The sequence below is a fragment of the Mauremys reevesii genome, linkage group 27 (assembly GCF_016161935.1).
Source record: "Mauremys reevesii isolate NIE-2019 linkage group 27, ASM1616193v1, whole genome shotgun sequence".
Taxonomy (NCBI): Eukaryota; Metazoa; Chordata; order Testudines; family Geoemydidae; genus Mauremys; species Mauremys reevesii.
Window position 1 is genome coordinate 7,124,113 of NC_052649.1, and position 27,970 is coordinate 7,152,082.

The 27,970-nt window shown below is 67.1% G+C and overlaps 1 protein-coding gene across 2 annotated transcripts; it reads left to right on the top strand.

Annotated features, from left to right (window-relative positions):
- The first annotated feature begins 832 nt into the window (after positions 1-832).
- Positions 833-27,956, top strand: RAPGEFL1 (Rap guanine nucleotide exchange factor like 1). 2 transcript variants are annotated; one of them, XM_039516461.1, is made up of 15 exons: positions 833-1,265; positions 11,494-11,572; positions 12,490-12,640; positions 13,121-13,218; positions 13,548-13,660; positions 14,370-14,537; positions 16,234-16,331; positions 17,158-17,280; positions 17,783-17,961; positions 18,374-18,464; positions 19,792-19,842; positions 20,806-20,893; positions 21,710-21,774; positions 24,623-24,677; positions 25,082-27,956. In XM_039516461.1, exons 1-15 carry the CDS (start codon positions 833-835, stop codon positions 25,204-25,206), a joined length of 1,917 nt encoding a protein of 638 aa, XP_039372395.1. In that variant the 3' UTR covers positions 25,207-27,956. The 2 variants fall into 2 exon arrangements, with proteins under 2 accessions (XP_039372395.1, XP_039372396.1); XM_039516462.1 differs by lacking the exon at positions 833-1,265 and adding an exon at positions 9,310-9,509 and having other exon boundaries at positions 25,082-27,954.
- The last annotated feature ends 14 nt before the right edge of the window (positions 27,957-27,970 follow it).

A 27,970-nucleotide genomic window follows, 5' to 3' on the forward strand; every position in this document is an offset into this window, starting at 1 on the left:
CCCTGGGATGGGCTCGGGGCCAGATCTCCCCACAGCCAAGGGGCCGCAGGTGTTACCCCAAATCCCCACCTCCTGCCCCACAGCCAGGTCCTTCTCTGTTCTCTCGCCCCAAAGGGGCCTGCTCCCCCCAAGTCTGACCCCCGCACGGATGTGATTCTCCTCTCACCCCCCCCCTGCCCCCAGGGCTGTATCCCCCCCCCCGCTGCGCACACACCCAGGTCCCCTGCTCCGCCCCCCAGCACGGATGTGATTCTCCTCTCACCCCAGGTCCCTGCCCCCAGCACGGATGTGATTCTCCTCCCCCCCCCCCCCCCCCCCCCAGGGTACCCCCCCCTGCGCACACACCCAGGTCCCCCAGCACGGATGTGATTCTCCTCTCACCCCCCGCTGCGCACACACCCAGGTCCCCTGGCCCCCCCCGCCAGGCCCGGGTTTATTCTCAGGCTCCTGCTCCCAGATCAAGGTGTTTCGCTTGGCAAGAGTCACATGTGGAGGCGAGGGGGGGAGGGGACCGGGGGGCGGGGCGCAGCGGGCGAGGGCGGGGCCTGCAGCTCGTTACCTTCCCGGGGCGGAGACAGGCGCCGGGCGGGTGCGAGTCCCGCATCCCGGGGAGCCGGGGCAGCCCCGCCGCAGAGCCCCCGGCAGCCGGGCAGGGACGGGTCCCGGGGCCGGAGCCTGCGCCAGGGAGCGAGCCCGGGGCTGCCCGGCCCCATGGCCCCCGGACCCCCCCCCCCCCCCGCCCGTGCCCGGAGCGCAGCGCAGCGCGGAGCCTGCGCGCCCGCTGCGCGCCCCGTGCGCCCCCGCTGCGCGCCGCCCGCCCGCCCGGCCGGGCATGAAGCCGCTGGAGAAATTCCTGAAGAAGCAGAGCTCGCACCTGGCGGGCCGGGCCGGGGCCGGGGCCGGGGCTGGGCTCGGGGCCGGGCTCGGCCCGGGGCTGCAGCGCCGCCAGAGCGTCTCCCGCCTGCTGCTGCCCGGCTTCCTCCGGGAGCCCGCCGCGGAGCCCGCGGGCATCATGGAGCCGGCCCAGCCCGGCGGCGACGGGCGCTGGCTGGAGCTGCGGCCCCCGGACGCCGCTCTCCGGTCGCCCTCGTCCTTCTCCTCCGAGGAGCTGAGCCCCGGCGGCGGGGAGCCCCCGCTGAGCCCCGACCCCGCCGCCACCTGCTGCTGGCCCCCGGGGCCGCCCGACAGCCCCGAGCGCCTGCTGGGGGCGCTGCTGGACCGGCTCGGGGGGGGGCCGACCTCGCACGGCCAGGGCTGCGGCGCAGGTAAGGGACGGAGCCAGGGAGGGGGCTGCAGGTGCCGTGGGGCTGGTGTCAGGAGGGGCTGCAGGTGCCGTGGGGGCTGGTGCTGGGAGGGGCTGCAGGTGCCGTGGGGCTGGTGCTGGGAGGGGCTGCAGGGGGACAGCAGGTGCCCGTGGTGGCAGGGGGAGGAGGGGGTCAGCAGGTGCCCATGGTGGGGGAAAGGGGGGAGTCAGCAGGTGCCCACGGTACCAGGAGGAGGGGAGCTGGTGCCAGGGGAAGGGGATCAGCAGGTGCCCGTGGTGGCAGGGGAGGAGGGGTCAGCAGGTGCCCATGGTGCCAGGTTGGGGGCTGCAGGGGTCAGCAGGTGCCCATGGTGCTGGGGGGAGGGGGGCTGGTGCCGGGGGGGGATCAGCAGGTGCCCATGGTGCCGGGGGGATGGGGACTGGTGCCAGGGGGGGGATCAGCAGGTGCCCATGGTGCCGGGGGGGTCTGACTCTCTGGACGAGGTGCATGTTGAAAGTGGGGGTTGGTTTCTGTCACAGAGGGGGAGGGTCAGGCCATTAGGTGAAGGTCAGGGGCCCTGCAGGGCCTGGGGTATCCACATGAGGCTGCAGGGTCCTGCACTGTGGTAACGGGGTGGGGGCCTGGAGTCACCTCTCCCGAGGAGCTGTCCACTTTGGCGGTACGCGGTGTCATTGCAGAACGGAGCCCCCAGGAGGCGCCATGTCTGGGGAGAGCCTGTGGCAGAGGCCGGGGACCCCTCCGGAGAGAGGGGTGGTTGTGGGGGAGGCCCCCCTTGGCCAGCTGGGCAGGGACTGGCTTTTCCAGCCCTTGGCGAGCACGGCCCTGGGGAGGGGGCTGCAGGGGGCTCAGAAATGAGCAGCGGTGCCGCCGGGGCCCAGGTGGTGTCGGCTGCCCCTCGAGCCGCCGGTTAATCTTTAACATTGCTCCGGTGCTGAAATCAGCCTGGGTGGCAGCGGGAGGCAGCTGGCTGGAGCGGGAGCCGCGGCCCTTGGCACAAGCTGCCCGTCTCGCCTCGGGCTCCCCACCTGAGATCCCAGTGGCAGATGGCCCCGGCTCCCCGTGCCTGCCCCTGCCCCTGTGCTCAGTCGAGGCCGGGCACGGGGGAGCGGGACCCCCAGCCGGGGTGGGCGATGCAGCACATGGCGGCATTTGGCTTCTGGGGAGACGCAGGGGGTGGAATTCGTGTCTGTGCGGCTGGGCTAGAGCCAGGCACGGAGCAGGTACCGGCTGTTCACGCTCCCTCCAGCACGGCCCTGGGAGGGGCCTTCAGTCCCGATACACAGCACCAATTCCTCCCCCTGATCCCCCGCTCTTCCGGTGCCCCTCACTCCCGACCTGCAGCCCCTGGGCTCCCCACCCCTCACCCTGCTCTCCCGGTGCCCCTCACTCCCGACCTGCAGCCCCTGGGCTCCCCATCCCGCTCTGCTGGTGCCCCTCACTCCCAACCTGCAGCCCCTGGGCTCTCCTCCACCCTGAGCTTCGGTGCCCCTCACTCCCGACCCGGTGCCCCTCACTCCCGACCTGCAGCCCCTGGGCTCCCCACCCCTCACCCTGCTCTCCCGGTGCCCCTCACTCCCGACCTGCAGCCCCTGGGCTCCCCATCCCGCTCTGCTGGTGCCCCTCACTCCCAACCTGCAGCCCCTGGGCTCTCCCTCCACCCTGAGCTCTGCCGGTGCCCCTCACTCCCGACCTGCAGCCCCTGGGCTCCCCACCCCGCTCTGCCGGTGCCCCTCACTCCCGACCTGCAGCCCCTGGGCTCCCCACCCCTCACCCTGCTCTCCCGGTGCCCCTCACTCCCGACCTGCCGCCCCTGGGCTCCCCACCCCGCTCTGCTGGTGCCCCTCACTCCCGACCTGCAGCCCCTGGGCTCCCCATCCCGCTCTGCTGGTGCCCCTCACTCCCAACCTGCAGCCCCTGGGCTCTCCCTCCACCCTGAGCTCTGCCGGTGCCCCTCACTCCCGACCTGCAGCCCCTGGGCTCCCCACCCCGCTCTGCTGGTGCCCCTCACTCCCGACCTGCAGCCCCGCCTCTGGCTGTCTGTGGTCCCTCACCAAGACCCTGGCCAGTCGTGGCGCATTCCATGGTGGTTTGTGGCTGGGCAGTGGCCCTACAGGCCCATGTGGCCCAGGCCAGGGCGGGGGCTGGGGTGCCCAGATGCATCATGGGGCCATTGCCCTGCGAGGGGTCCTGGGCTCCTTGCACCGGCCCCATGTCTGTGCACGGCCCCAGCGCGGTCCCATGTGGGTGCTGGAGAATTAGCAAAGCTCCTTCCACTGCAGTGACCCAGAGCTTCACCCTCAGCGCCTTGAATGTCGCCTGCGAAGGGGGTCTGTGCGGGGGTGGGGAGAACGACCAAACCACCCTCCGGGCCTGGACTCTCCTGCCCGAGTCGGGGGGTGCAGTGGGCACACGGGGAAAGGGCTGTCGCCCCTTTGCTTGGGACCTTAGCAGCAGCGGGGGGGGGGGGGTCTGATCAGGACCATCTCTGCACTGGCAGGAGGCCTCCTGTCCATCTCTGAGCTCAGGTGTGGGGGGATCCTGGGCGTCCAGCACGGCTTCCCTGGGAGGCGGCAGAGCCCTCTGATTGGATGCCTGTCTTTGCTCCTGCTGCCCAGTGCATGGGCAATGCCAGCAGTGCCGGTGGCCATGCGGCTGTTAAACAGCTGCTGAGTTCCACCCCAGAGGTGGCTGCATTTCAGTGTCAGGTGAAGTGGTCCCTTTACCCATGTCACAAGGGGCCTGTGGGGCTAACTTGTGATTGAAGCACTATGAGATCCTCCCAGGAGCGGTGTCATATAGTGTATATAGATGGGGAAACTGAGGCACAATGAGAGGCGGAGCCTTGCGCAGCACATCAAGGGCAGAATTAGGAGTAGACCTGGCCCCCGGTCCCCTGTAATAACCACGGGACACGTGCCTCCATGTACATTGCCTCCCCATGCGGTGCAGGGTATAATTATCCGGATTTTCACAATAAAGCAGGCTCTGGAGCAGGGGGTGAAATGTCAGGACAGGTCCCAGCCTGGGGAAGAGAAGGATTTCCGTGCTCCCGCCCCGCAGCCCTCATCACAGACCACCCTGGCAGCAGAGCCCTGGCTCCATTGTGCGAAGGATTTGCTTAATCTCCAGCTCGCTGGTGCAAAGTTCCCTCGTGTGCAGAGTGGCAGAGCTTTGATCCCGAGCTTGGCGTTGTCCTGAGCCGGCGGCAGCGGAACAATGCGCCTGCCGAGCGATTCCCATCCCAGGGGCTCCAGGCGCTAACGACGATCGCTCCAACCCCGCTGTCGGCAGCCCCACGGGCAGGGGGAAAGTGACTCCTCCGTGGTCACGCAGTAAAACTGGCAGCACTCAGAATAGAACCCAGGAGTCCTGGCTCCCAGCCCCGTTCGCTCTAACCACTAGACCCCACTCTCTTCCCAGAGCTGGGAATAGAACCCAGGAGTCCTGGCTCCCAGCCCCATTTGCTCTAACCACTAGGCCCCACTCCCTCCCCTGGCCAGGGTAGAACCCAGGCATCCTGACTCCTGGGCGTGTATTTAAACCACACCCTGCCCCCTCCCTGCATTAGGTGCTGTGTCCCACCTCGGAGTGCGGCTGGGCCCATGGGGCCGGCAGCTCGCAGAGGGGGCTGGGCGTGGGGGGTACCAGCGGGTCATGCTGGCTGTGGTTCGGGGGTGGGAGGGGGGGCTGGCGCCTGCTCCGTCAGCCAATGGAAGGCATCTCATTGACCGGGGTGGGCTCTGGAGCTGGGCCCATGTCTGAGCTGCTGGGATGCCTGGCACTGAGTGGCCCCCGGTCCCTCCCTGGTGCCAGGGGATGGCCCCCAGGAGAGGGGCAGAGCCTGCTTGCTGCTGCCCTGGGGCCCATTCACTGCCAGGCGTGGGTCAGCTCGGGGGCTCCCTGAGGACCCAGCTGGGGTGAATAGCTGGGGGGGCTGGCAGAGGTGGGGTTCAGGGGAGGGCAGTGGCGCTGGGAGCCCCCCACCAGCTCCCCTCGCTGCAGTAAGCGGCTGCTCTCTACTCCCTGGTGCTCAGAACCGCTGCCTGGCGGGAGCCCCGGGGCAGGGAGCAGCCCCCCCCCCCCGCTCGCTCCCCGGGAGCCTGCGCGGCCCCTCGCACCCTGCAGCTGTTCTGGAGCACGGGCTTGCCCCGCATGCGGGTTCCTGCTTGGGAGCTTCCCTGAGGCTCCAGCTCCGCCCTCCTGGCTTCCGTGGGTCTGTATGGTGAGGGGCACGGCCCAGGCGGTGCTGAGCCTCCCCTAGGAGGCGCTGGGCTCCCAGCCCAGCAGCCTCGGTCTCGTGAGAAAAACCCAGGAGCCGGATTGGCCTCTCCCCACTTTGAGGAGTGTTTTGGGGTGGGTGGGGCTGGGGGGGTCTGAGTGTCTGGGGCGGGGAAGGAAGGAAGGACCCTGCCTCTGGGAGGCCTCCTGGGTACGGTCCCCACGGCAAGGGAAAGCCAAAGGGGCCATCCCGGGGCTGCCTTGGTCCTAGGTTGGATTCCGGCCATATGGACCAGCAGGATGGTCCGCTACAGGCAGCACCTCCACTGGCTCCCAGCTGCATGTAGCAGGAAGCCTCCCTCTGTCCCTGCTGTCCTGTCCTGTCCCGCTCGGAGTCTCGTCTGGCTCCATCGCATCTTCTGCGGCAGGGAAGCAGCTGAGGCCCCCGTGTGCTCTGTGGCTACGCACCGGGGAGCCCACGGGCGGACGAAGCCACTCAGATGTAACAGACAAACCGACCATGCGGCTAGCAGGAAATCCCCTTTTCTTATACACGGGGGGGACAGACGCCCCGTTAACCTGCAGGACTCACTGCCCCAAGGTATAGCCACATGGTCGAGGACCTGGTATGATTCAGGACAGGGTTAAATACGTACCCCGGCATTTTCCAAAGGCCTTAAGGGACCGTGATCCCAAAGGCCCAGAGATCCCCAATCTCAGCCCCGGGGACAATAGAAGGAACATCTGGTCTGTTCTGCAATCCTAGCTGAGGGATATACACCCTCATGCATCAGGGCACAAGTCAACCAGAACCTTCCCAGGGTCAGGAAGGAACATCCCCTGGAGGCAGGCTAGGGCATGAACTGCATGGTTGTATAGTCCGTCCATGCACCTTCCTCTGTAGCACCTAGGCCGAGACGGGCCGCTGGGCTCGTGGCTGCTCTGAGCCTGTGCAGCAGGAGAGACATCTTAGGAGGGACAGTGTGACTCAGTGGGTAGGGCTGGGAGTCAGGATTCCTGGCCTCTATTCCTGGCTCTGCTGCTGACCTGCTGGGCAAGTCATTTCCTCTCTGCGTGCCTCAGTTTCCCCGCCCACCCTGTGTCTGTTTAGGCTGAGATCTCTATGGGGCAGGGACTGTCACTGTCTGTGACAACACGGCACCACGGGGCCCAGTCTGAGCTGCGCTTTCCAGGTCCGGCTGTAACACTGTCATCCTGGCACTCCCTGTTCCGATGCCGCGGGGCAGGGGGCGCGCACCAGGCTGGAGGGAGCCCTGGGCTCCTGCGCTAGGCTCACCCCTGGGGTCGCCCTGGGCCAGGGAAGCGGGAGTTTGCTGCGGCTGGTCCTAGGCCGATCTGCCGCCCAGAGACTGCACAGCGGCATCGAGCCGCGGCAGGTGCCCTCTCCCCGTGAGCCCGTGGCAGGCGGCTGGCTGGGAGGGCGGCGTGGGCAGGGTATGAGAGGGTCCCTCCCCCGGGCCACTGGGCACAGCGAGGGAGTGGGCAGGAAGCAGGCTGCTTGGCTGGCGCCGTGAGGGGAGATGCTCGTTGGTTCCTTTAGACCCCACCTGGAGGAGCTTCGGCGTTCACCTGTGGGCTGCGGGCCGTGCTCGACCCCACTGCCAGGCGGAGCTTGCCCAGGCGGGGGTGCCCGAGAGATTGCAGCGCGTCGCGCAGAGCCAAGGGGGCTCGGGGGCAGGGGGCCAGATGCCCTGGAGCCGGAAGCCATCTGGGGTCTGATCTTCCGAGCAGTGGAGAAGGGGGGAGGCCAGGTCACCCTGCCGGAGCCGGGCCAAACCGGGGTCCCCGGCAGTTAAAATCCCCTCCCCCAACCCAGGGAAATGCCCCCCCAGCCCCTGGGCAATTTCACTTCTCTCCCTGGGGCGGGCACCAGCTGCGCTCGGCAGCAGCACAACGGGCCGTGCCAGGGAGCGGGCACCGGGGAGCCAGGCCGGGCCGGCGAGGTCCCAGGACTCTCTCAATACTCTGCTGCAAACCCCCTTTGGGAAATGCTCCCCCTGGCTCGTGGGGGTGTGTGGTGTGGTGTGTGCAGCCCAGAACCCGCCCCGCACTGGGTGCTAACCAACCCCCTGTTGGCACGACCGTAGGCCTAGAGCTGCTCCTTGGGCAGGGCTTGGCACGCTGGCAGGGCGCGGTGGGTGTGGGAGCCAACTGCCCTGCTCAGGTTGTACCTGCTCTGTAAATAAAGAGCCGGCAGGGCGGGGGGGCCCGTTCCCCAGCGTCCGTGTGCCCCCTGTTCAAACACAGCCGTGGGGGGGACTGGGAGTCAGGACTCCTGGGGTCTGTTCCCAGGTCTGGGGCCGGGCGTGTGATTAGAGCAGCAGACGACAGGTCAGGATCCCTGGGTGCTGCCACTGGCTAAGGGGGGGGGCAATGCAGACTAGTGGTTACAGCAAGACACTGGGAGTTGAGACGTCTGGGCTCTGCTCCTTCCTGGGTGGCACAAGGGGACCCCTCTGAGTCTCAGCGCCCCCCTCAGCCTCCGCCCCTTCTGCTGGGGTGTGGAGCCCTGGGCCGGGCCGCGTGCTGCTGTTACACGCTCGGGCCCAGCCCTGTTGTGGATTAGCCGTGCTGGGGCCGCGCCAGGAGCCTGGCTGGAATCAGGGCTCGGCGGGCCGGGTGCTGCACAGGCAGGGCTCACAGGGCCTACGATGGAAGTGACCCAGCGAATGGGGTTCCTGCTGAGACCTGACCCCCGACCCCTCCTCTCCGCCCGCCTGCCCCCAGGCAATGCAGGCGGGGCCCCTCGCTCCGTGCCACGGGGTCTGTGCTGCTCATGGCCTCGCCGGCCTGGCATCTCACTGGGGCCTAGCGAGGCGGCCTCCTGTCTAATGGCCATTAATTGGAGCCGGATTCGCTAGCGGGCAGGGAGCCAGCTTGCCAGGGCTGCTCTGTTCCTTGGGTTTGCCCTCGTTGTCTCCCCCTGCCGTGGCTGCCGGGCGCCTGGTACCTCGCGCCCCTGCAGAGAGAAACGTGGCATTCCTTCAGCGCCAATTAGCCAGCCAGCAGCTGTGCCCACGGCAGCGTGTGCCAGGCTGGGATCCCAACGGCTGCGTCAGGAGCCCGGCGAGATGCAGCTCCCAGGTGCTGGCTGCGTGAGCTCGTCCCAGACCTGCCAAGAGGCAGCGCGGCCTAGTGGACTGAGGCCCTAAGAATCACTAGTGAGGGCTTGATTGCTTGTGGCAGCCTGGCCTGGCCTGGCGGCAGGGACGCTGGGTGGGGAGGCAGGACTTGCGGTTCTATTCCCAGCTGTGCCGTGTCATGGCCCTGCATTGTGCCTCAGTTTCCCCTCCCACCCCTTGTCTTGTTTGCTTAGATTGTGACCTGCTCAGGGCAGGGACTGTCTGTCTCTGTGCAGCGCCCGGCACAACAGGGCCCTGGTCTTCGTTGGGGCCTCTAAGCAACACCCTGTGCTACGAATACTAATATTGGGGGGGTGTTAGCCTGGCTTTCCTGCCTACCCCCGCCCCACCCCCGCAGCCTCAGTCAGGTATAGGATTTTCCTTCCCTGCCTGACCCGTGTGCTGTTAAACAAATCAGTGCTATGCCCTAGAGGTGGCTGCTTTTCTGTCGATCCGCATCAGCTGCAGGGAATTTGCCTCCTGTGCTGCTGCTGTTCCAGTCGGCTGCTGGGCTGCACACTAGAGGTGGCAGCGTCTCGGGGCTGGCTGTGGTGAGAGTATTTGGGAGTCGGGGTTCTCTGCTCTGACTCCAGGCTCCTCGCACACACAGTGGAGTTAGGAAGACAGGGAATGAATTTCCTGCCCTGCTGGGGGCGGGCGCTCGGCCTCCCGCTGGCTTTTGGTGTCGGGTGATGGGAGCTCGAGCGGGGCTCAGCGCCACAGGGCCTGAAGCGAAACCGAAGGGATTTGCATTTATAAAAACGCTTTGGCTCATCTTGACAGATGCCAAAGGCTCATTCCCCCGTTTTCCGGCCTGGCTCGTGGCGTCGCTGGGCTTCCTCGGACAAAGCACCCGCTGGAGCCGGCGGGGAGGCTCGTCTGAGTATGGAATGGCAGGACTTCAGCGGGTGCCGTGTTCCACCCCAGAGGCGGCTGCATGCCAGTGGGGGCTCAGGGGGTGATGTCGTGTGTTTGGGGAGGTATATGAAATGGGGGTATATGGGGTGGGGGTGTAGGAAGTGGTGGGTGCATGCTGTGGGGCAGTGTATGGGGTGGGGATATATGGGGGTGTAGGAAGTGAGTGGAGGGTATATGAGATGGGGTATATGGGAGTATGAAGAAGGTGGGGGCATATGGGAGGTGTAGGAAGTGGGGTGGGGATATGAGGTGGGGTATGAAGGGGTTGGGGTTTATGGAGTGTGAGGTATACGGGGGTGTATAAAGTGGGTGGGGGTATATGGGGTGTGAGGTATATGGGGGTGTATAAAGTGGGTGGGGGATATGAGGTGGGGTATGAAGGGGCTGGGTGGGGGCATATGGGGGTGTAGGAAGTGGGACTGTTCTTAATGTTTCCTCTGAATACTGTGTGGGTGCCTCAGTTTCCCCTGTGCATTTCTTAAGTCTCCAGTGTGCATAAATGGCCGACACTGTGTATCCTGGCAACAAAAGGCCGGGGCCCTTCCCCGCTGCAAGGGGATGCTAAAGGTGGGGGAGAACAAAGAGGTCAGGTGACCTCCTGGCCCAGGAAAGGAACTCAGCAGAGAAGGAGGGGCTGGAGGGGGGCTCAGTTTGGGGCTGGCTGGGGACGGGAAGTGAGGGCAGACGGGGTTGTCTGGCTCGCTGGGCCCCAGAATGGACCTGGCTGAGGGGTCCGGTTCACGGTACCTACAAGCTCTGGTTTAGACCCTGTTCCTGTCAGCTAATAAACCTCTGTGTTACTGGCTGGCTGAGAGTCACGTCTGACTGCGCAGTGGGGGTGCAGGACCCTGTGGCCCCCCAGGACCCCGCCTGGGCGGACTCGCTGTGGGAAGCACACGGAGGGGCAGAGGATGCTGAATGCTCCAAGGAGAGACCCAGGAGGTGAAGCCGTGGGAGCTGCTTGCCCTGCAGCCAGGCTGCTCCGAGGGAGAGGAGGCTCCCCAGGGTCCTGCCTGGCTTGGTGGGGAGCAGCCCCAGAGCATCGCCCGGGGACTCCGTGACGAGCTGTAGGAAGTGGGGGGGGGGTGGCAGGTTTGCTGGGGGTGCTGGACATTGCTCCCCCAGGGTCGTGCCAGGGGCTCGCCTGGCGAGGGGGCTGGACCGGATCAAGGAGCAGGGGGGCGGGCATGGCTCATGGGGGCAGAGCCCTCGCTGGCCCCCGGCGTGGAGGAGGAGGTCAGGGCGGGGGCGGGGGGCAGAGTCCATGTGCAGGGGCTGAGTCCCAGCATTCCTGGCATGGGGACAGCCTGGGATCGATACCAGCGCGTCCCGGCAGGTCAGGGACCGAACGGGCTGCCCCCACGGCCCCTCCGGGCCGGCCCCCTGGGGGAAGCGGGGCAGCTGGGCACTGCTGCCCAATCGCTGGCGCCAGGAGGTGGGTGACAGGACGCCTGGGTCTATGCACAATGCTGGAACTGAGCGAGTCCGCCCCACGGCCCGTGCCTCAGTTTCCCCAGCAGGGCTAACAATGCCAGCCACCCTTGTTAATAGCTTTGATGCAGGCGTGTGTGTGCACGAGGGACCATGTGTGCAAGGGCAGCACGTGTGCGTGCGAGGGATTGTGCGTGCGAGGGATTGTGTGTGTGAGGGCAGTACATGTGTTTGTGTGTGAAGGTGGCACATGTGTGTGTGCGAGGGCTGTGTGTGTGCGAGGGCAGTATGTGGGTGCACATGCTACGTACTACCCCCCCCCCCGGGGGAAGGGATGGGATGGGGCCAATTCCCTCTGACTAACGCGGTGCTCACGGTGTTTGTGCATCGCCCACTGGGTGCCCTCGTGTCGTGGCCCAGCCATGCCACCGCCAGGGCAGGGCAGGAGGCATTGTGGGCACAGAGCGCCGCCCGCCTGCCCCACGCAGCCCCCAACCCCGGGTCTGTCTCTCCCCTAGACGTGCTACTGGACGACGTCATCCTCACTCACTCGCTCTTCCTGCCGACCGAGCGCCTGCTGCAGCAGCTGCACCAGCGATATCCTTCGGGGAAGGCCCCTCCGGGAGGTTGGGGGCAGTGGGAAGGGGCAGGGCTGCTCGGGGGAGGGGCAGGGGGTCCGATCTCACCTCTTCCCTTTCCACAGCCGAGGGGGGGGAGAGCCGCCGGGCCAGACGTGGGGGGCGGGAGGGGGGGGTCTTGGCCCGGCCATTTGCTTCCAGCAGGAGGTGGTCGCTCGCCGTGTGGCCGTCGGACACAGCCACACTCCGGCTGTGATTTCCGACAGCCCCGGTGGAGGCTCAAACCGGAAATACACGGCGGGTAGAAGCTGGTTTGTTATTGTAGGGTCTCCTGTGAGGAGCTGGTTTGCTCCTGAGAGCGGGCGGGGCCGGTTTGTTATGGTAGGGTTGCACGCCGGCCCCGGCCTGCTGCCGTTTATTGGTAACGGGGCTGGTCTCAGCCTGTGCCAGCGCGGGCCGTGCAGCCAGCGACGCCAGGCAGGCCGGGGTCGGGACGCCCGGGGCTCCCCTCGCGGCGTGACCGGAAGCAGAGTCGCCCAGCAGAGAAGGAGCCAACGTGTCCTGCCTCACCCTTCGCTTCAGCCGGCTGCCCTGGCCCGTGCCCCATGTCTGGGCCCTGCGTGGGGCCAGGCGTCCTCCAGTGAAACTCACGTAACCTCACTCAGGCTCTTGTCCCCCGTCTCTCCCCGGGGGGTCACCCCTGTTTGCCCCACCCGAGGGCCCATGGGATGCAGAGCAGGGCCCGGGGCGCTCAGCACCCGCCTCTAGAGCTGAGCTCATCTGTCCCCGGGGGCAGCCGGGAAATGAACCCAGGTGTCCGGCGCTGCAGGGTTCTCTTGCTGCAGTAGCCAGGGCGCTCGGTGCCCCAGGGGAGACTTTCAGCGCCTTTCCCCTCCCCCAGCTCCCTGGTCTCTTTTCCCTTAACCCCCTGCCCACCTTCCTGCTGGCGTCGGGGGGCCCTTTGCCCGGCTGCGAGGAGGGTGCCGCGCTCCCGAGGAAGCGGGCCGTGCTGACCGTGCTCCTGCACTTCCTGGAGACCTACAAGGGCCTTCTGCAGGAGGAGGAGAGCGCTGGGAAAGTCATCAAGGTGTGTGGGGGCCGGGGGGCGGCTCGAGGGGTGGGGGGGGTCCCCGCCCCGGAGCAGGACAGCCCAGGGTCTGTCACTGGGGGGGAGTCGTCAGTTCCTCTCTGCCCGCGGCTGAGTAACCCTCTGCGCTCGGCCAGGTTGGTCAATGTCACTCTCTGGGCTGCTCCACATCCCCCACCCGGCTGCCCCGATTCTTCCTAGTGGATTTAATCCCCCCTCCCCCGTGTGTGGGACCCCGGCCCCCCCGGCCCCAGGGAGTCTGTCTCTCCGGTGACGTGTCGCTGCGTATTTCTGCAAGCCTGAACGTGGGCCCTGCAATCCCCTCGGCGGCGCCCCCCAGAAAACCAGCATGGCCGGGGGTGGGGCGGCGGTTTGTTCCCCAGTGTCTCAGGGCAGTGCCAGGCCAGATCTGAGCTGGGGGAGCCCTGCTGGCCGGGCAGCCTAAGACTCCCCCTCCCTGTGTGCTCCCCCCCACCGCAGGATCTCTACCTGCTGATCATGAAAGACGCCTCCCTCTACCCGGAGCTGGAAGACGAGATCCTGAGGCTGCACCAGCTGGTGGAGACGGTGGAGCTGAAGTGAGTGACGCGGGGTCCCCGCCGGGCTAACCGGAGCCGCGCTGCCCTGAGCCACGGCCCTGCAATTGCAGCCCCGCTATTAGCAGCGTTACGGTAATGCCAGGAGGCCCCGATCCGGGCCCTGCCAGTGATGGCCGGCGCGGGGCTGGTACCCAGACCTGGGCGCACAGGGGTTGCTACTGGGGGACACTAGGTGGCACCCAAAGATATTTCTATTGGGGGGCCAGGGCCTCGTGAAAACCCAGTGTGGCTTAGTCCCCACTCTGCAGCCCTCCGTCCCCCCCGGGCAGTCCTGCCCCCTTCCCTGACCTGCCCCCACTTGGTTGCAGGGTGCCCGAGGAGACCCCGCCACCCAGCAAGCAGGTCAAGCCGCTTTTCCGGCACTTCCGGCGCATCGACTCCTGCCTCCAGACCCGAGTGGCCTTCCGGGGCTCGGATGAGAGTGAGTGTGGGGAGGGTCCGAGTGCCCAGCCGGGCACAGCCACCAGAATCCCATTCCCTGCTGGGAGGCAGGACGCCTGGGTTCCTTCCGCGGGGTGGGGGTGGGATGTAGCGGCTTGGGCCACTCACCAGCGCTGGGTTCCTGCCCCCGATGGAGGGTGGTTGGCACCGGGGGGACATCCTGCTGCCTGCATTCGTTACCATGATCGCGTCAGTTTCTGGGCGAGCCGGCAGCAGCTCCGAGGCTCCGGGCGAGCTGCCAGAGTGGCTGTTGGGGGTGTCAGATGTGGGCCCTGCCCCCACTGGGTAGTGCGGGGAGACCTCGGGCAAGTCCCTTCCCCGCTCTGTGCCTCAGTTTCCCCATCTGTAAAGTGGGGGATCAGCCCCGCGGCCAGGCCGCAGGAGACGCTTTGGGAGCCTGGGAGGGAGGGTGCCAAGAGATGCTGAGAATGAACTGTCCGCTGCCCCCATGTCTGATCTCCCCATACCCCAATCCAATAGCAGCCCCCAGGCGACCCTGCCAGCAGAGCCCCAGCTGGGGGGCCGCGCCCCCCATGCCCATCAGTGGGGTGATATGGCCGCAGGCTCATGACAGCGGGACCTTGCTGCCCGCTCCCACCGGGGGGCGCCGGCGATGGGGCAAGGGGGATGTGGCTGAGATTCCACCCCCACAGCAGCCCCCCACCCCTCCCTCGTCTGTCTCCTTGCAGTCTTCTGCCGCGTGTACATGGCCGACCACTCCTACGTCACCATCCGCAGCCGCCTCTCGGCCTCGGTGCAGGACATCCTGGCCGCGGTGACGGAGAAGCTGCAGTACTCGGAGGAGCCGAGCGCCCGTGAGGAAGCCCTCGCCCTGGTGGTGGTGGCATCGTCTGGAGGTGACTGGCCTGGGCGGGACGAGGGGTATCAGTGCAAGGCATGTTCCAGCCTCCCTTGGGGCTGGGAGGGCCATTACTGGGCAGGGTCCGGCCTGGCATCGCTGCCCCTGGCTACCTGCTGTGCATCAAACCAAGGATGCGCCAACCTCCTCCAGGGCCGCCCGATGCCCTGAGCCAGAACCATGTTCGTCCCCGTGGCCTGGGCAGAACAGAGCCTCTGCCCCAGTGAGCTTGTAACGGGGTCCTCCCCAGGTGCCAGTAGGGGGCGCTCTGCGGGTTATCTGGGCACTGGGGCCACGCCAGAGCTCTGCAGTCTCCAGCTGATGGGCTGGGGCAGACCCTGGAGAGACCCGCTGCCCCGGGGGGTCTGGGCGGGGACGAGAGACCCGCCGCCCCGGGGGGGGTCTGGCCGGGGACGAGAGACCCGCTGCCCCGGGGGTCTGGGCGGGGACGAGAGACCCGCTGCCCCGGGGGGATCTGGGGGGGGACGAGAGACCCGCTGCCCCGGGGGGATCTGGGGGGGGACGAGAGACCCGCCGCCCCGGGGGTCTGGGCAGACCCTGGAGAGACCCGCTGCCCCGGGGGGTCTGGGCGGGGAGGAGAGACCCGCTGCCCCGGGGGGGTCTGGGCGGGGAGGAGAGACCCGCTGCCCCGGGGGGGTCTGGGCGGGGAGGAGAGACCCGCTGCCCCGGGGGGTCTGGGCGGGGACGAGAGACCCGCTGCCCCGGGGGGATCTGGGGGGGGACGTGAGACCCGCCGCCCCGGGGGGTCTGGGCGGGGACGAGACCGCCGCCCGGGGGTCTGGGGGACGAGACCCACTGCCCCGGGGGGGTCTGGGGGGGGACGAGACCCACTGCCCCGGGGTCTGGCCGGGAGGAGACCCGCTGCCCCGGGGTCTGGCCGGGACGAGACCCGCCGCCCGGGTCTGGGCGGGACGAGACCCGCCGCCCCGGGGGGGTCTGGGCGGGGAGGAGAGACCCGCTGCCCCGGGGGGGTCTGGGCGGGGACGAGAGACCCGACGTCCCGGGGGGTCTGGGCGGGGATGAGAGACCCGCCGCCCGGGGGTCTGGGCGGGAGGAGAGACCCGCCGCCCGGGGGTCTGGCCGGGGACGAGACCCGCCGCCCCGGGGGGGTCTGGCCGGGGACGAGAGACCCGCCGCCCCGGGGGGGTCTGGCCGGGGACGAGAGACCCGCTGTCCCGGGGGGGTCTGGGCGGGGATGAGAGACCCTCCGCCCCGGGGGGTCTGGGCGGGGACGAGAGACCCGCCGCCCCGGGGGGGTCTGGGCGGGGACGAGAGACCCGCTGCCCGGGGGGGTCTGGGCGGGGAGGATATTTTATGGCTGGCCCTGGCTGCCGCTGGCTCGTGGGTGGGGGAATAGCCCCCCGCCCGGGGCATTCAAGGGTCTGGTAGCTCCGCAAGGCCCCTTGATACGGATTCAGGAGCCTGCCGCCCCCCCCCCATTCCAGGCCAGGGGGCAGAGCCTGAGGGCCGTTGGTTGGCTGGCTGAGGGGCAGCGAGCCTGGCAGGGCCCAGAGGCTGGGTCACAAACCTTTGGGCACTAGCCAGCCCCGTTCTGAGCAGAGAGACTGGCATTGGTTGGCCCCCAGCCCTAGGCCCCCCGCCCCCGGGGCCTCGTGGCTGGGGGAGCCGTGCTGGACACCGCTGACCCCGGCCCTCGTCTCTCCTGCCCCCAGACAAGGCCCTGCTGCAGCCCAGCGAGGAGTGCGTCTTCACCACGCTGGGCATCAACAGCCACCTCTTTGCCTGCACGAAGGACGCCATCGAGGCGCTGGTGAGAGCCCCTCCCCCCCCGGGCACGGCACCGGGGACGCCCCCAGGAGAGCCCGGCTTCCTGCCGGTTAGCCTAGGGGCAGCCAGATGGCGCCAGCTGTGCCACAAGCAGAGGGGGGCTGGGGATGCTGGTGCCCAGAATCCTGCTTGTCTCCACCCCTGGGGACGGATCGCTGGTCTCCCGTGGTTCTGGGGAATCCCAGTGCTTTTGGAAAAACGTCCTAACCCTGAGATCACTGCGCTAGCGCTGAAATGCAGCCACCTCTGGGGTGGGACGGCAGCTGCTTGGCAGTGCACGGTGGGAATTTAGAAATCCTGTATCCAGCTGGAGCTGCAGGGGACAAAGCAGAGTCCCCGGGGTTGGGATGTGGCCGGGGCCCTGGGGTCGATGTCCCGACTCTTGCAAAAAGCATCATGAAATCTTAAAGGGCTCCCAGGATCTAACCACCAGGCAAGACCCCCTTTCCCACCAGTGCCACCATTAACCTCTTGACTGCTGGACCTCACTGCAGTCCCTATGTAGCACTGGCACCTTGGCGGTACGTCGGGGGGGGGGCAGCCATGCAGGTGCCCTTTGTACCAGGGACACGTGGCCACAGAGCCACTGGGTTACTGGCCCAGCGCCGAGCGAGCGAGTGATTAAACTGGGGTCTGGTCGCTTTAGCTGTGTGGTTCCCCCCACTTCTGAGCATTTGTTGGTGGGGGAGGAGCTCCCCTCCCTGGGCAGTTCCACATTCCCACGGCGGGGGGGGGCTGCTACAGAGGCACCCTGCCCCCTCTCCGCATAGTCAGCCTAAGGCCACAGCCTCATGGCAGGTCTCCCCCAGGTCCCGCTCCCCGAGGAGATCCAGGTCTCGCCAGGCGACACTGAGCTCCACCGCGTGGAGGCCGAGGAAATAGCCAATCACATGACGGCCTTTCACTGGGAGCTCTTCCGCTGCGTCCACGAGGTGAGGTCGGGGGGGCTGCGTGCAGGGGGGCAGGGCGCGGGGGGGGCAGGGGGGGGCGATATGGAGCAGACCATGCTGGGGAATTGGGGGGAGGCAACAAAAATCTGAGATTTCTGCACCAAAACAGAAACTGGCCCCACGCTCTCGACGGGGTCAAACTGCTTTTCTTTTCGTGCCCAGCTCTAAGACGGGGCCTTCGCTGCTCCCTGCTGGGTTGAGTCCAGCCTAGGCCAGCAGCGAACAGCTGTTTGGCCCATACGTGACGTGAGTTTGGCGGGTCTCAGTCAAGCTCCCAGAAGACAGGTGTCCCCCCCTCGCTCTCAGTCCTGGCCACGAGATCACGGTGCTGCAGAGCCCGTCATCCCTCTGACAGGGCAGTGTGGGGCTTTGCTAAGACTTTCTGTATGGGAGGGGGCAGGGTGACCGGAGGGAGCTCAGGGTTCAGGCTGTGGGGCACTGCTGCGGAGCGACACCGACCGTGCCCCTCTCCCGTGGTTTGCAGCTGGAGTTTGTGGACTACGTTTTCCACGGGGAGCGGGGCCGGCGGGAGACGGCCAACCTGGAGCTGCTGCTGCAGCGCTGCAGCGAGGTGCAGCACTGGGTGGCCACCGAGATCCTGCTGTGCGAGTCGCTGGGGAAGCGCGCACACCTGCTCAAGAAGTTCATCAAGATCGCAGCCATGTGAGCGCCGCGTCCTGCCCTCCGCGGGGACCGAGGGGCCTGCACGGGGCCGGGGCGGGTCAGTGGACAGGGCCCCCCCCTTGCGGTCCTGGTCCCCGGTCCCTCGGCCTCAGCTCGGCGCTGCCAGGTGTGAGGCAGGTCAGGTGTGGATGTGGCCGCTGCTGGGCAGGAGGCTGCCGGGCCCCTGACTGGCACCATCGGGGCCGGGGCTGGCCACGGGGCTGGGGGACGGCTGGCCAAGGGGCTGCGCTCTACCTGCCCCAGGGTCCTGATGCCCCAGTGCCCAGAGCTTGCCCAGCTGGAGGGCAGCGGGTTGCGTGCCCCTTACCCCTCCCGCCGGGCTGGGGGGGCAGGATCTCTCCCCTTTAACCCATTAGTGGCTGGCTCTGAGCCCCCTGCTCCGTCTCCCCAGCTGCAAGCAGAACCAGGACATGCTGTCGTTCTACGCCGTGGTGATGGGGCTGGACAACGCGGCCGTCAGCCGGTTACGGCTCACCTGGGAGGTGAGGGGGGAGCGGGAGCCAGGGTTTGGGACCCCCCGTCGGTCAGGGTAGGGCTCCCCATCCCCCATCTGAGCCAGCCGGGTCGCCTTGCTCCGACTGGCAGTGACCTCACATCATGGACGGCACCTAGCCCGGGCCGTGCTTGGGGGGAGACCTCTAAGGAGAACCCGGGGGGGCTCATAGGGGGCGCTCTCCCCTGGCAGGCAGTGCTGACCCCATGCCCCAGGGGGCGCTGTGCTGCAGGGACTGGGGTGGGGGCCCAGAAGGGGGCGCTCTCCCCTGGCAGGCAGTGCTGACCCCATGCCCCAGGGGGCGCTGTGCTGCAGGGACTGGGGTGGGGTCTCAGTAGGGGGCGCTGTCCCCTGGCAGGCAGTGCTGACCCCATGCCCCAGGGGGCGCTGTGCTGCAGGGACTGGGGTGGGGGCCCAGAAGGGGGCGCTCTCCCCTGGCAGGCAGTGCTGACCCCATGCCCCAGGGGGCGCTGTGCTGCAGGGACTGGGGTGGGGGCCCAGTAGGGGGCGCTCTCCCCTGGCAGGCAGTGCTGACCCCATGCCCCAGGGGGCGCGGTGCTGCAGCGACTGGGGTGGGGACCCAGTAGGGGGCGCTCTCCCCTGGCAGGCAATGCTGACCCGAGCGTGGTGCTAGGGGCCCGAGCTGCTGTTTCTGAGGTTGGGACGGTTTTGGAGGCATTACAGACCCTGCCGACTGCCCTTTGCAGCTGAGTTAGCTTTTAACCCCGATGCCCGGGCTGAATTCCAGCCCTGTCCTACACCGGCCTTGCCCCATGGTTTCAGCTGAGTGTGCAGTGCCTCGCCCTCCCTGCCTGGAGAGGCTCCGCAGCCTTGCTCCGCAGCTGTGCAAGCCGCTGCCGTGGTCCACCCCAGAGGTGGCTGCATCTCAGTGCTGGGGAAAACGGTTCCTTCTGCAGCTGCAAAACGTGGGGGGATCCTGGTTGCTGTTTATCGTCCTCTTCCTCCCTCCAAGTAAACAAACCCAGGAAATAAACCCCAGGCCTCTCCCTCTGCCAACAAGGGCCCGGCCCATTGCACACGAGAGCCCTGCCCAGGCTGGGGATTAGCTGCGCATTCCTGAGCCCCGGCAGCCTCCCAGCCCCATCCCTGCGGACCAGTGACCCCGCTCCGCCTCGCTGCCCAGGGATGGTGCCCTGCGATGGAGCTGAGTCCCCACGGTGCCCATGTGCCAGCCTGAGCTGGTGGCACCTTTCCCCCAGTGCGCATGTGGTTGGCACACGCACAGGGGGGTGCTAGGCGGCGGGGTCTGAACCTGGCCCCATGGCCGGGCACTCTCGGTTCCTTTTGTTTTTCAGAAGCTTCCAGGCAAGTTTAAGAACCTGTTCCGGAAGTTTGAGACTCTGACGGTGAGACCCTCGCCCCTGGGGGCTGGGCTGAGTGGGCGGGGGCTGGAAGGGCACCCCTGGCTCACCGCTCTTGTGCCAAGGTGCTGGGGGGCAGGACTGGGCCCCCACAGGTACCTGGGTAACCTGGCACCTGCACAAGGGCAGGGTGGGGGGTGGAAATATTCCCCTGCGGCTCCGCTCCCGGGGACTTCCAGCGGGAATTTCCACTGGAGTTAACCAGCAGCCCAAGGACGCAGCCGAGAGGAGGGAAAACACAAGGGGGCTGGGGACCGGCCGGTCAATGGCCCTGCCCCTGTGCTGGGCAAGGCAAGCGGCAGCCCCCCAGCGCCTCCTGCTGGGAGCTCCGTGAGCCTGGCGGGAGGTGCGCATCACATGCCCCTGGCTGCCGCGGAGAGGGGCCTGGATAACGTTTGGTGCCGTGGCAGGAACCATCCTCCCACCCCAGCCCTTGCACCCCCTACCCCCAACACCGGCCTGCATCTGCCCCCTCGCTCAGCGTGCAGGGTGGGTCTGAGTATCGGGGACCTAGGTGGGTCCCCCCCCCATGCTGAGCACACACCACTTGGCACATACCTGGTGGCACCCCGGGTAACCCCTCAGGGGCGCTGCTCTCCGCCGGGGGATTGGAACCAGCGTGTTCCTGAGGCAGCCAAGCCGGCCGGCTGGAGACCCCCACTGGGGGGGCTGGGCCTTGCCAACGCTGTGATCTTAGCCACCGGCCCGACTGCCCAGAGTGGAGCCTTGGGTGCTAACGGGGCTGACGCCGGCGCGGCCCCATGTACCTCAGCATGGCCAGGCGCGTGGGAGGCTCAGCAGGGTGGGTCCGGGTCCCCCGCGGGGTTCGCCCCAGGCCTGGTTCTCCTCGCCCAGCCCCTCGTGCAGCCTCTCTGGGGTCCCGCTGGGGTGTCCAGGCTGGGGTCCCCTGGAGCACCCCCTCTTGACCTGTCCTCCCTCCCCCTGCAGGACCCCTGCCGGAATCACAAAACCTACCGGGAAGTCCTCTCCAAGATGAACCCGCCCCTCATCCCCTTCGTGCCCCTCATCCTGAAAGGTGAGCCGTGGGCCGGCAGGGAGCGCCAGGTACGGTCCCTCCCTGGGGGGGCCTGGGGGCTCCTGGGAGGTGCTCCCCACTGCCCCCTCCCCAGAGCGCTCGTGGCCACGCAGGGAACCAATCCCGGCAGCCGAGGGCCCATGTGTCTGCACCTTGTCGTGCAGGGAAAGCGTTGCCTAGTGGTTACAGCTGGGGGGCTGCTGGACAGGGCTTCTGGCTCTGCTTCTGTCTCATGGGTGACCTTGGGCAACTCCCCTCCCTCTTCTGTGCCTCAGTTTCCCCAGCTGTGCTGCAGGGAGTGGGGCCCAGGGCTCAGTAGGGGGCACTTTCCCTTCACCGTCAGTGCTGACCCCACTGCCCCAGGGCGGTGTCAGGAGGCGCTGGGCTGCCTGAGCTGCTGTTGCTCCCAGGAGATGGTAAAACCCTGGTGCCCCCACAGCCCCTCATGGCGAACAGGGGCCTCCTGGCAATGTTTCGACTGGGCAGAGTGAGCTCCCTCCCCCCGCTGCCACCCGCCCGGGATTTTCCTTTGGGCACTGACAGCTGCCGCGCTGCGCCCCAGAAGGGGCTGCATTTCAGCGCTGGGACACTGAGGATTCCTGAGACGCTTAGGGGCCATGTCCCGCCCTCAGGCAGAGTCTATGACCCGCAGCCCTGGGAATCCCTCTGCCTGCAGGGCTATGGACGGGGCGTGGGCATCTCCCAGCCAGGTGCCCATGGGGAGGGGCTGAGGCCCAGGACAGCGCAGCCCCCAGGAGGGGGGGGGAGAGTCCGTCTTGCCTGCGCTCACCTTGTCCCTCCTCCTTTGCCCCCCAGACCTGACGTTTGTGCACGAGGGCAGCAAGACGCTCCTGGACGGGCTGGTGAACGTGGAGAAGCTGGTGAGTCCCCCCTCCCCCCCGGCCTCCTGGAGGAAGAGACCCCTGGATCCAATTCTCCCCAGCGGGTTTCATCCTCCAGGACACCTGGGTTCTTTCCTTGGCTCTTCCTGGGTGAGGCCCTTCCCCTTTGATGTGTGTTACGCACAGAGTGTGTCCCTGCCCCAAGGAGCTCACACAGGGTGGGAGGGGAAACTGAGGCAGAGGGTGGGGACGGGACCTGGCCAGTGTCACCCAGCAGGCCGATAGCAGAGAGGGTGACGGCCCCGTGTGCCCATTGCAAGCCCCTGGCCTGGTTCTGAGAACAGCTGGTGTCTGGGGTGGGGGGTGTCGCAGCACCAGACCCCCAGGGCAGTGAGCTCTGCTTTTGTCTGGATGGGACCCCAGGTGGCAGATCCCCCAGCCCCCTGCAGCGCCTCCCCCCCCATGGGATTAACTGGCGTTGTCCTGGGAACGTCCTTCATGCAAATTCAGCCTGGCGCAGCCGGCGGGGGCGGGGGCGGGGTGGGGTGCATGCTGCCGCATGGAGCCAGTGTTGCCATGGCGACGCACTCATTCCCGCAGCCCCTCCGGGGCCGTGCCCAGCGCTCGGCTCATGGGGTCCTTGGGCTGCTGCCCGGCACAGGGAGCGGGGCCATGGCCAGCCTGGGGGGCGCCCGCTGCCCTGGGGAGATTCTGGCCCGATCTGTCCAGCTCGGCTCCCCTGTGCTGGTGTAAACGGGGCAGCTCCCGATTGGCCACCGAGCAGAATTCCCCCCACCTGGCCCATAGCTGGGGGGCGGGGCTGGGCTGAGAGATCCCCTCCCCCCATGGCACCCCGTTCAGGTTTGCCTTTAACCCCCCCCTCCCCCGGGGCTCTGGGCTGGCTGCCGAGCAAAGCGCCGGGTCGCTCCCCCGCTAACGCAGCCGGTCAGTGCCCTTCAGCAGGGGGGCGGCACCCTGGGTCCGGGCCCATTCACAGCCAGGCACCTGGGGGGGGGAGCATGTTGGAGGCCAAGAGCCTGGCGTGCGCCCTGGGCCGATTCCGCCTGCCCTTTGTCCTGTCCTTCCCCCAGTGCCCAGTGGGCGCCGGGCATCCCTGTCGTCTGTGCCGGGCATCCCTCCCCCACTCCCCAAGCTGTGCCGGGCGGGTGCCGGGCATCCCTGTCGTCTGTGCTGGGTGGGTACCGGGGGGGGCGTCCCTCCCCCACTCCCCAAGCTGTGCCGGGCGGGTACCGGGCATCCCTCCCCCACTCCCCAAGCTGTGCCGGGCGGGTACCGGGCATCCCTGTCGTCTGTGCCGGGCATCCCTCCCCCCCTTCCCAAGCTGTGCCGGGCGGGTACCAGGCATCCCGCCCCATCCCCAAGCTGTGCCGGGCGGGTGCTGGGCATCCCTCCCCCACTCCCCAAGCTGTGCCGGGCGGGTGCCAGGCATCCCTCCCCCCCCATCCCCAAGCTGTGCCGGGCGGGTGCTGGGCATCCCTCCCCCACTCCCCAAGCTGTGCCGGGCGGGTGCTGGGCATCCCTCCCCACCTTCCCAAGCTGTGCCGGGCGGGTACCGGGCATCCCTCCCCCCCTTCCCAAGCTGTGCTGGGCATCCCTCCCCCCCTTCCCAAGCTGTGCCAGGCGGGTACCGGGCATCCCTCCCCCCCTTCCCAAGCTGTGCCAGGCGGGTGCCGGGCATCCCTCCCCCCCGTCCCCAAGCTGTGCCGGGCGGGTGCCGGGCATCCCTTCCCCACTTCCCAAGCTGTGCCAGGCGGGTGCTGGGCATCTCTGCCCTCTGAGCTGTGTCCATTGGGCACTGGGCATCCTTCCCCCCCAAGCTGTGCCCAGCAGGCACCGGGTGTCCCTACCCCCCGAGCTGTGCTGGGCCCTCACTTCCGCGCTGGGGCGTGAGGTGCGGGGCTGTGGGGATCGGCCCGTGGACGTGAATTGTCCGGCCTGTGCCCCATGAGGATGGCAGCTCTGTGTGCCCTGCGCTACAGCCACACCTGGGCTCTCAATGGGCTGGGAGCCAACATCCCCCCTTCCCCAAGGACCTGGCTGCGGGGTGTGGACCCCTGGAGTGCTGATCTGTCCCCACAGCGAACCCGGGCAGCCTCGCCCCGGGCACGGCATGACCAGACCCCACAGTGTCCTGTCCCCTCCAAGCCTCCTCCCTGCCTGTGGATCGCTGCTCCGCAGCCGCTCAATCCAGCTGTTCCCAGCACCCGGGTTCCTGGCTCAGCCTGCGTCTCGCCTGCCTGGCCCCCGCCTGGATCTGTGCTGGGCACTGCCTGAGGGGCCTGGGGCTCTGCGCTCCCTCTCACCCACGGATCCAGGCGCCCTGTGTAGGAAACCGGAGCCCAGGTCTCGCTACATCGGCCCCGGGGTGGAATTTCCTCTGCGTGACCTGCAGATCACAGCCCCTGCAGGGGAGCGGCGAGGAACGATGGGGGTCGGGGGGCAGAGCCAGCCTTGCTGCGGGCACTGGTGAGGCTCCAGGTGCTGTGAGAGACAAACAACAGCCGGGTCCAAATCCCCTCCCCCACCTGCACCTGGCGTGTGTGTGGCGGGGGGGCACCCGCTGCTGGCACACACAGACCAGCTGTTTGTTGTTTAACACCCCTGCAGGGGTAGTGCCAGCTGGATCGGGCGCCTTGGGTGGGCACGGGGTGGGCCCAGAGTCAGTGCCTGTCCCTTGTGGGTTGGGGGGCTCTGGGGGGGGTTCTCCGGGCTGGGGTCCTGGATGGCTCACTGCCCTGCCTGCCCGTCTCACGGGTGGGCTCCTGGGGGGCTGCGCCCACAGTCCCGAGGCCCTGCCTGCCTTGCTGGGGCCAGGCCCAGCGCCCAGCACTCAGCCTGTTAACCGCTTGGCTGCCTTCCTTTGCAGCACTCAATCGCCGAAAAAGTGAGGACAATCCGGAAGTACCGCAGCCGCCCCCTGTGTGAGTATGAGCGTCTCCCGCAGGCTCCGGGGAAAGGAGGGGCACGGAGCTCCCTGCTTCCCCAGGCTGCACGTCCCGACTGGGGGCTCCGGGCCCGGCAGCCAGGGCGACTGAGGGGCTGGCAGCGCGGTGCGGGGCCTTTGCCGCCGGTGTACTGCTCTGAAGCCCTGTGCCATAAACCTGTGCAAAAGCCGACTCAGGCTGGCCTGGCTGCGTCTCGGCTGGGTCACCTGTGCCAGGCCCCGGCCGGCAGACCCCATGCTTAGCCCCAGGGCAGCTAGCAGCCCGGTGCCCCCCGTCATGCGGGCAGGAGCCAGGCTGGGTGAGTTCCACCTGGGGAGGCAGAGCAGCGCCTCCTGCTGCTGGCTCCCGGGTCCTGCGCCCTGACGTCTCCTCCCCCGCAGGCCTGGATTTGGAGGCCTCGCCCAGCCAGCTGCAGACCAAGGCTTACGTGCGGCAGTTCCAGGTGATCGACAATCAGAACCTGCTCTTCGAGCTCTCCTACAAGCTGGAGGCGAGCAGCCAGTGACAGCCGGGAGGCGCTGGGTCCGTCACACTACAGCACTTTGGCCGGCCGCGGCCCCGGCTCGCCCCTGTGCTTGGGGAGACGTGGGGCCTGCTGCTGCGGCACGTTGTGGTTTACAGAGTCGGCTGGACTTTAAACACGCGGCCCTTCCCCCTCGGGGGTGGGGTGGGGGGCGACCCCCGCTGTGCAGACGGGGTGGGCTGGGACTGGCTTTCGGTCTAGCTTTAAACTCCGGCCCAGCTGGGCCAGGCGCCCAGGGGGACCAGGGCATGGGCGGGAGACTCAGTCCCCTCTGCCGGGTGCCAGTGGGGTGGGCTGAGGGGCTGCATGTGGTGTGGGGATCAGCATTCCCCTGTGGCCACCCCCACAGGCTCCCAGCTCCCTCTCTCCCCATTCCTGTCCTCTCTTCTCGGGTTCATCCCTCCTGCTTCTCCCACCCGTGTGCGTTTCCCTCCTTTCCTCCATCCCCCAGCCAGAGCAACTGTGATTCCAACCCCCCCGGCTCTCAGAGGGACAGGGTGCTGGGACCCTGACCCTGCTGCCGGGGTGCTCTGAGTGCGTGTCAGACTGCAAAGGGGCCCCCCAAGGGGAAGCAGCATTGGGGTGCTGGGGAGAAGCCCTGGCTCCAGGGCCTCTGTCCCCCAGAGTCGGTCCAGCTGAAGGCATCACACTTCCCTGTAGTTTCAAAGCGATAGCCCTCCCCCCCCGCCGTTTCAAAGCTATGGGTTGTCCCCGCCTGCCCAGGGTGACTTGGTCTCTAGGAGTCTGGCTGCAGTAACTGACACAGGTGGGGTTTGAACCTGTGACCTACGGATTGGAAAGCAGGAGCCACCGGAGCAAGAGCCCTAAATCCATTCAACAGCCTCCTGAACCTCCTACATGGGCCGGCAGGGGGAGGGGAGGCGGAGCCCCCCATGGGGGTTATGTGGCCCTCATAGCGCTCTGGGGCTGGGTTTCTTTTCCCATTAGACTCCCCTTGCCCCCCAGCTTCTCCCCCATCTCTGCCCCTCGCTTACCTATGCCAGGGCAGGGGCCTGTCTGCCTGGGCCAGCGCTATGGGCAGCGGTGTAACCCCATTGCCTTTAAACCCTGCCTGTCCGCTCCACGGATCCGCTCGTGCCCTGAAGCATGGCCCGGCCCTGGCCCCCAGCCACCCTCCACTGCTCCAGCAGGGACTCTTCACCTGGGATGAAGCCAACCCCCCCCATCCCATCGTGCCCCTTGGCGGGATGGGAGCTGCTGCCTACAGCCAGCTGCATCTGGCCCCAAGGAGCCCCATGGCAGCATGCCTAGAGGATAGAAGCCCTGCGGAAGTGTGGGGTGAGGGGGCAGCGGGGGAGCCCCAGAACCCTGTTCCCTGCAATTCTATTTTTGTACCTGTCCTTTTTGTCACGCTGTAAACTCCACAAGGAGGTTCTCTTTCTATATATTCAGGGTCTTTCTGTTTGTCACTGCTGACGGTCTCGCCTGCGGCCGGGGCGGCTCCCTGGCCTAACACGAGAATGTATATATTTTGTACCAAAATGCTCTCAATTGTAAATTTATTTTTTAAAAGAAAACGGCAGCTCCTTGTGTGCTACGGTGCTTTGTACAGAGACTTTTCTCCGGGCGGCTTCGGGGTGGCAGCCCTTTGCCCACGTGAGCCGGAATGGAAAGATGCACCGGGCAGTTTGGCGGAGGCTGTTTGGGTTCTGAGTCTATGATGCTTTGCGTGTGCTCCAGAAGCACTGGCGGGAGGAGACTTCGAAATAGAAGTGGCAATAAAAGCAGAACTGTCTACTGAGGGGCATGTCAGCACCTGAATGATTGCAGCAGCGGGTCCGAGCCCCAGCCGGGCACCAGAGCCGCACGGCATTGGCGCTAGGCACACGCAGCCAGCTGAGGCTCTAGAGGCCGTGCCAGGCCAACCTGCCCCTTCTCATTCAGTTCCACTCGTCACACGCCATGGGGGAGAGTCTTTCAGGAGATGCCGTTGTAACCCACACCCCTCCTGGGGGTGGGAGTCTGGCCCAGCTAGTGGCACTGAGACCACTTAGGGAGAGTTAATGAGTCTGTTCTACCGTCTTAGCTAAGAGCCAGTTGGCTTTTAGCTTGTGCAGTAGAGGCTCATGCTCTAAGCTCCAGCCAGCCCCAGTTCGATCCTGCCTGCCGCCAACCAGGGGCCTGTTGGCGTTACACCTTTCAAGTCTAAGCTCCCTAACCCCCATTGACCCCCTACAGGCAGGCCATGCTCAGGATTGGCCATCTCTGTAGTGCCCCGAGTCTCTGTCCTAAGCCCATCAACCCGGCAGCTGGTGTGAGTATGAACCTCCTTGCGGATTTCCCAGGGCAGCTCCCTCAACAGAGGGACGCTCGTGAGAAAACTGGGACAGGCGCCAACCCTAACTCCATGTGCCCTTTCCCCCTGGCTGAGCCCAGAGGTGCTCCCTAGTGCTGTGTGTGACTCCCCACAGGTTCCCTGGGCGCCCCAGCTGTTCGACGGGGGTGAAGCAATTTGGGGATCCAGTTAGTAGGAGGGAGGGGACCCGTGGGGGTGGGGTGCTGTGCAGAGGGCCCCACATGGTGCTCCAAGCTCCCAGCTGACACCCCTCCCCCCGTAGGGGTGCCTGGGGGTCCTGTGGCATGGCAGGGGGCATGAGGTTGACATCATGGCATTTTGGTGCCGCATGATGATGTCATACCGTGGTGTGATGTCACTGACACAATATGTAGAGGCCTACTGGCGTGTGACATCATTTTGGCCCAGCATGATGATGTCACGTGGTGC